Consider the following 7,896-nt stretch of genomic DNA (forward strand, 5'->3'; position numbering starts at 1 on the left):
AAAAAAAAAAAGAATGAGGGTAACAAATGTACAAATGTAAAAATGTGCTTTGTACAATTGATGTCTGTATGGATTGTGGTGAGTTGTATGAGCCCCCAATAAAATGACCTTAAAAAAAAGAAGACCCTCAGTGACACGAACTGACACAATGGCTGCAGCAATGGCGCAGCTATAGTAGAGTTAGACCTGGTGCATTCATTCTTTAATACACAGGGTCGCCATGAGGCAGGAGAGTCTCAGCGTACTTCAGCAACAGCAGCAGCCATATATGATTACCGATCTACACTAAGTTAACCGAGGGACAAGTTTTTATTTTAATTCACTTTAAATGTATGAAGCCACATGTTCCTAGTCGTTATCAGCCTAGACAGCCCAGCTAAACAATTAAGATATAATAGACCACATATCAACTCTATTAATTTTACTGTAATTACACTAGATTACATAGCAAACTATCACTAACATAAAAAGTAATGTTTTCTGACAAAATAATAATTTATAAATTATCAAGGGTTCATGAGGGAGGTGGGGCAGGGAGGAAGGGGAAAAATGGGAGCTAAAACCAAGGGCTCAAGTAGAGAACAAATGTTTTGAGAATGATGATGGCAACAAATGTACAAATGTGCTTAACACAATGGATGGATGTATGGATTGTGATAAGAATTGTACGAGCCCCCAATAAAATGATTTAAGAAAAAAAAATAGCTTATGGAGTTAAATTCTCCTCTGAACCCTAGTCCATTGCTATCCAAGTGTGGTCACAGGACGAGCAGCTGCATCACCTTATAATTCTTTAGAAATGCACATTTCCGGTGTCTTCCCAGACCTCCTGGATCAGACACTCTGGAGGTGCATACTAGACAACAGTTGTCCCAAAATCCTTTGCAGTCAAATTTGAGTGCTACTCTTTTTGACTTTCTGAAGAGAGTATTCAACCTTATTAATATTTTAAAAATCAAAATCTGGGAATTCTAGTGATTGGAAATCCAGTGATTTTTCTTTCTTTTTTTTTTTAAGTGGAATTCTTTTTTTTTTTTTAAACATTTTATTAGGGGTTCATACAACTCTTATCACAATCCATACACATCAATTGTGTAAAGCGCATTTGTATTTCATTCTCAAAACACTTTCTCTCCACTTAAACCCCTGACATTAGGTCCTCATTTTTCCCCTCCCTCCCCGCTCCCCCCTCCCTTATAAGCCCTTGATAGTTTATAAATTGTTATTTTGTCATATCTTGCCCTGTCCAACGTCTCCCCTCACCCACTTTTCTGTTGTCCATCCCCCAGGGAGGAGGTCACATATAGTCCCTTGTAATTGGTTCCCTCCTTCCTATCCACCCTCCCTGTTTCGCCACTAACACCACTGGTCCTGTAGGGCTCATCCGCCCTGGATTCCCTGGATTTTCAGTTCCTATCTGTACCAGTGTACCTCTTCTGGTCTAGCCAGACTTGCAAGGTTGAATTCGAGTCATGGTAGTGGGAGCGGGGAGGAAACATTTAGGAATTAGAGGAAAGTTGTATTTCTCATCCTTCTTACATCGCACCCTGACTGGCTCGTCTCCTGCCCGAGACCCCCTCTGCAAGGGGATCTCCAGTGGCCTACTAATGGACTTTGGGTCTCAACTCCGCACTCCCCCCATCATTCACTATGGTAAGATTTTTTTTGTTCTGATGATGCCTTATACCTGATCCCTTTGACACCTCATGGATGCGTAGGCTGGTGTGCTTCTTCCATGTGGGCTTTGTTGCTTCTGAGCTTGATGGCTGCTTGATTACCTTCAAGCCTTTAAGACTCCAGACGCTATACTTTTTGATAGCCGGGCACCATCAGCTTTTTTGCCACATTTGTTTATGCACCCATTTGTCTTCAGTGATCCGTTTGACACCTCGTGATCACACAGGTTGATATGTGGTTCCATGTGGGCTTTGTTGCTTCTGAGCTAGATGGCCGCTTGTTTACCTTCAAGCTTTTAAGACTCCAGACGCTATACTTTTTGATAGCCGGGCACCATCAGCTTTCTTCACCACATTTGCTTATTCGCCCGCTTTGTCTTCAGCGGTTGTGTCGGGAAGGTGAGCATCATAGAATGCCAATTTAATAGAAGAAAGTATTCTTGCATTGAGGGAGTACTTGAGTGGAGGCCCAATGTCCTTCTGCTACCTTAATACTAAACCTATAAATATAGGCACATAGATCTATTTCCCCATCCTCATATAAATATTTTTGCATATGTACATGCCTTTATCTAGACCTCTATAAATGCCCTTTTCCTCCCAGCTCTTTCCTCTAGGAAATCCAGTGATTTTTCAAATTGCTAGGAATGCTCTGGAGTTGTCATTGGGGTGGCCAAGGAGAATGTTGGACCCCTAGATTCCCTCCCTCTGTTTTCCCCAGAGCAGTTTCCTTTTGCTTGTAGACAAGTCTACCATGTTCTCCTTCAGTGCCAATAACATTTTATATAAAAACTAATGTTTGAAGAGTAGTAATTTAAATTAGAGGTTAGCCTACTCCAGTCTGTGAACCAACCGTTTGTTTGTTAGATAAAATTGTATTGGAACAAAGCCGTACCCATGAGCTTCCATATTGCCTATGTCTGTTTTTGTCCAGGCTACCTTTGTGTCACAGGGGCCGCGGTGAGCAGAGTGCATATTGTCTGTGACCCATACGCCTCAAATGTCTGCATCTGACTCTTTCAGAAAAGTGCACTGATCCCTGATCTCAGTCATTCAGGTTACTATGTACCTTGAAGTTAGGAGGACAAAATGCCTTTCAGCAGCAGCTAACTATAAAAATAACTCTGGCAGAAAAACCTTCATGCTTTTAGAAAAGTAGAGTGTGGGAAACAGTGTTTCAACAGCCCCAAAATGCAGATACTTAGTGGAGGCAAACTTCCTTACCTATTTATTTCGTCTGTCTTTGAAATCCCGAGTATGTTCCAGGACGGTGACTAATTACTAGTTATAGTCACAATTAAGGCAGATGCAGAACTATATTTACCACTTAATATTCTATGACTAAAATTGATAACAGGCATTAAAAGAAGTCAAACTACTTAATTATATTTGACATAAAGAAGGAGCATAGTTTGAAATACCTCAAGGTTTCCATGAAAACAATTACAATAAAAGTTATTTTACTATTAGGGTAAGTTCCTTGAAAAAGTTTTATTTGGGATTTTCATAATTTTTAATACATTTTAAGAATTTTCTAAACCAAATAGTTATATAAGCATCTTTTTTGTAATTATCGAGTTTATGAGATGTTTAAAATTCATGTGTTTATAGGTGTTCATTCTCCTGGAATTTATTAGCAATCAAGTTCAAGTATGGAAAAAATAGGTTGGCTCTTTTGAAGTTCTTATAATTCTTCACTTTGAGCTGCCCTTGGGTATCAGGTTTTAAATTAAGCAGGGGATTGAGCCAGCAAATGCAGAAAGGCTTTCATCCTTCGTCACTGTCCAATGGAGATTCTGAGTAGAAAGAATCCCCTTGCAGCCATGATGTGAAAATCTGTGGGAAAGGTGTAACTGAAACCTGCCAGGATTTAAACCAGTAAGGCTGTTTGTTGTCTCCATGAGCTCATCGTGAGGATGTATGTATGTGGCAGGGAGGTGTGTGATGGGAACTCTTGTCTCCTTGACTCTCTGCTACATCTTGTATGCCGTGTGCTCTGTAGCCCTTAAGTTATTTTGGTATCCAGAAAGTAAATTATTAAAGCTATGATTTGCAAGCTTGTGTCTACTTCACCTATTATTAGAATTCCTAGTTTTAATGGACTTTTCCTTAGTGAATAATTTAGTTTCCTCTAGCAGATGCAAGATAATGAAACCTCAGTTAATGGCTTTTAGGGACTGAGTGCTGGTAAACATTGCTTTGTTATGCTGATAACTTTTGAAAATTACTTTGTAATGAATATAGTTATGAAAAATATACAAGGAGAGATTATAAAAGGATGTTGTGGTACTATCAGTGTATCTCTATAGTGATGTTCTTATCTCATAATGGTTCCTGAAGATGGCTCCTCTTGTCTGTGTAACTTTTGTAGAAAGGATTAAAGCCTTTATTAGTGGAAAGGTTTGCAGTTTGGAACTTGTTTGTTTATCCAGCTACACTTGTGGTCTTCAAATTGGAGTTATATACTAAATAGATTGTGCAAAATGACCATTGTGGTGTAAGAAGAAAATATTACAATGTCTTTATTTTAATCTGATTTTTAAATTCTTACTTTTAAAATTTATTAGATAGTGTAGTGGTTTATGCAATGGGTTGCTAACTGCAGGGTCAGCAGTTCAGCCCCACCAGGCATACTGCAGGACAGAGATGAGGCTATCTACTCCCACAAAGGTTTTCAATCTTAGGAACCCATGTGGGTAATTCTGCTCTAATTATAGAGTTGCTGTGAGTCAGATTCAACTTGATGGCATGAGTTTAAAAAAATTTTTTAATAAAGACATTCATAGAGTAATGGGTATATATATACATACTTCATAAGCAAATATATTTAGATTAGAGTATTTAATAAAAAACTTTGTGATGGATGTGTATAGCCAGTAATAAATACTAGGCTTTATACTATGGTTAAATTTTATAGGCAGTTATATATGTTGTATGAAAGTCTTAGTAAGCAAAGAAATATTTTAGTTCGCTAGTCACTTTCTCTGTATTTCAGTCTAAAAGGTAGAACTGAACATTAGTTTATTAATACTTGCTGTATATTTCAATAGCTTTTCATTTTTTACTTCAGTTAATGTTAGCCCTGATGGCTAAGTGCTGCACTGTTAACCAAATTGCCAGCAGCACACCAGGAGAGTAGTGGGTACTCCATGTCCATAGAGACAGGCAGCCTTCACATCACGACCGACAGTCTGTTCTGTCCGACGGGTCGCTGTGAGTCTGCGTAGACTCACCAGCAGTGGGTGATGTCCATATCTTCCAAGTAATTACTTTTCTGCCATTGAATTGCTAATTATTCCTTTGTGTACAGCAGGGACATTGTTTTATGGTTTCTTAATTTTGTCCACGTTTGTTTTTGTAGCTTCAGGAGCTTTGTCTAAATTAACTCATGGATTAAAAGATGAATCCCTGGCATATATCTATCATTGTCAAAATCATTATTTTTGTCCAATTGGCTTTGAAGCAACTCCTTTTAAAGCTAATAAAGCATTCAGGTAAGAATTTAAGTATTTTCTGTAGATATTTCACCAGGAAAATGTATTTGGAGATTTGATGATTTGCCTGCCTTTGATTATACCAGACTACTAAAACCTTACATTAAAAAACAAAGTTTTGGGTTTTTTTTAACAGAATTGCATTCATTCTGTAAGTAGTACTTTAATATTATCTGCTTGGATGATGTTGTTCTGAGACATGACAAGATAAAACCATATGATAATCACTCCTATGTTGATGTGAAAACAATTACAAAGAACTTTACAAATTATGTCTGAGAATTCTCATCAGATACATATGAAAAAATGTATTGGAGATACATATGAAAAAATGTATTGGAGTCCCAACAAGATTCTCACAACAGAGTAAATTTTTTGAAAAGCATCTTCCTTTCTCATGGTGAAAAATAAGTTAATCAGGTTTTCTTTTTGTCCTGGCAACAAGGAATCTCAAAAGCAATTTTTATTTCAAAGACAGGATATCTACTAACATTGTAGTTATTTAATTTTTCTTTACTTGATCCAGAGTTGCTATTAGTATAAATATCTTACATACCAGTACACTTAAACCTTTTTTCCAAAGATATAGTCTCTTCCAAATAAGAGAGAGTGACTAAGTTTAATGCTTTTTTCTTCTTAGCAAGTTTTCTTCATGATGTGTTGAGATAGGTAAAAGGAAAACTGCCCTAGTTGAGACTGGTGGCCACAGAAGCAGTGAGTTCCGGGAGTGCACACAGTGGTGGCCACGGTCATCTAGCTGAGGTTCTGGTTTGCACACATCTGGATGCTTAGCAGTGGTGCTCTCTCAGTAATTGGTCTCATCGGGGAGGGCCCACGGTCAGGTTAGGCAGGTATCATTTATTTGGTCATCTGGATATGGGATGGGCTCTTTGAAGCTGGAGGTCCGTGTGGTGGGTGAGACACCTGTATGGGGTGGGTGAGATGTTGAGAGAGGCAGCAGTGGTGTAGGAGAATTACCGTAGGAAGCTGATCATTGTATTTTTGTCAATGAAAGGAGAATTTGTAAGGTAGAATTGGGATCATGATAGTGGGGGGGGGGGCAGCATTAAAGAACTAGAGGAAAGTTGTATGTTTCTTTAGTGCTATACTGTGCCCCGATTGGCTTGTCTTTTCCTTGTGACCCTTCTGTAAGAGGATGTTCAGTTGTCTACAGATGGGCTTTGAGTCTCCACTCTGCCTTCCCCCTCATTCACATTGATACAATTTTTTGTCCTGGGTCTTGGAGGGAGGGAGGAGGAAAAATGAGGAACCAATATCAAGGGCTCACATAGAAAGAAAATGCTTTGAAAATGATGATGGCGAGCTCATCCCCCTCCTGTTACGTGCGTGCCTCTAGCACAGCCCCTTCCTGTTACATATGTGCTTACCGTGGCTTGCATGCCTGGGAATTCTGTAAGCTCATGAGAATACATTGTGCTCTCTCTGCTTGGATATGATCCCTGAAGTCATGGCGGAGGTGCCAATGAGTCGGTTCCAGCCCATAGCGACCTCATGCACCACAGGAGAAAGCACTGGCCGGTCCTGCACCATCTACACAGTGTTCCTATACTCGAGCCACTGTTGCAGCCACTGTGTCAGAGGGCCTTCCTTTTTTTGCTGCCCCTCTACTTTACCAAACATTAACAGACTCTGAGACTTGATTTGATTTAGAGTCGCTAAAGCAAGTGGAACAAAAGCTGAGGCCAAAGAGCTGAACAGAAAATTTCAAACGACAGCTTGAGAAGACAAAGCCAAGTGTTATAATAAAATGTGCAAATACCTAGCATTAGAAAAACAAATAGGAAGAACACACTCAGCATATCTTAAACTGAAAGAACTAAAGAAAAAATTCAAGCCTCAAGTTGCAATATTGAAAGATTCTATGAGCAAAACATTGACCGATGCAAGAAGCATCAAAAGAAGATGGAAAGAAAAGAACTGGTTGACAATCCCCCATTTCAGGAGGCAGCATATGAGCAAAAACCAATGATGCTGAAGGAAGAAGTTCAAGCTGCGCTGAAAACATTAGCTTAAAACAAGGCTCCAGGAATTGATGGAATACCAGTTTCAACAAGCTCTTGAAGCACCAGGAACACTCAATTGTTTATGCAAAAAAATTGGAAGACCGTTACTTGGCCAATTGGCTGGAAGAGCTCTATATTTATTCTCATTCCAAGGAAAGGTAACCTAACAGAATGCTCAAATTATACATCAATATATCACTGATATCACAAAAAAAAAAAAAGAAAATGATGATGGCAACATATGTACACATGTTCTTGACATAATGGATGTATGTATGGATTGTGATAAGAGCTGTAAGAGCCCCCAATAAAGTGATTTAACAAAAAAAGAAAAGGAAGAGGAAAACCACTTGGTTTCTACAAATCTTGTAATGCATTACTCGTTTCTCTTGAGGTGACCTTTTTGGGTGAGGTATTTTATCTTTCTCTTACTGTTTTTATCTTTTTAAAAAATCTTGTTTTGTACACTAGCCAGCTACCAAATAAAAATAGGAGTCAGTATTTTGCGTCTTTTTTTAAATTTTGCCTCTTTTAGAGAAGAATTTCTTATCTTTGTTGTACCTAAGAATCAACCGAGGATTTTTAAAATTTTTTTATTAATCAATTTATTGGGGCTCATACAATTCATCACAATACGTAGATCAGTGTGTAAAGCACATCTATACATTTGTTGCCCTCAATATTCCCAAAATTTGCTTTCCT

The 7,896-nt window shown here is 38.5% G+C and overlaps 1 protein-coding gene across 2 annotated transcripts in view; it reads left to right on the top strand.

Moving 5' to 3' along the window:
• Nucleotides 1–7,896, top strand: part of BIVM (basic, immunoglobulin-like variable motif containing) — a 37,827-nt gene that overhangs the window by 24,035 nt on the left and 5,896 nt on the right. For both annotated transcript variants that reach the window (XM_045283753.1, XM_045283754.1), the window contains one exon: nucleotides 5,038–5,170. In XM_045283753.1, coding sequence (XP_045139688.1) covers nucleotides 5,038–5,170 — 133 coding nt within the window. The remainder of the gene's footprint in view (nucleotides 1–5,037; nucleotides 5,171–7,896) is intronic.

This window comes from Echinops telfairi, unplaced genomic scaffold (genome assembly GCF_000313985.2).
Source record: "Echinops telfairi isolate 266 unplaced genomic scaffold, ASM31398v2 ScPeMD7_7467;HRSCAF=8505_0, whole genome shotgun sequence".
Lineage (NCBI taxonomy): Eukaryota > Metazoa > Chordata > Mammalia > Afrosoricida > Tenrecidae > Echinops > Echinops telfairi.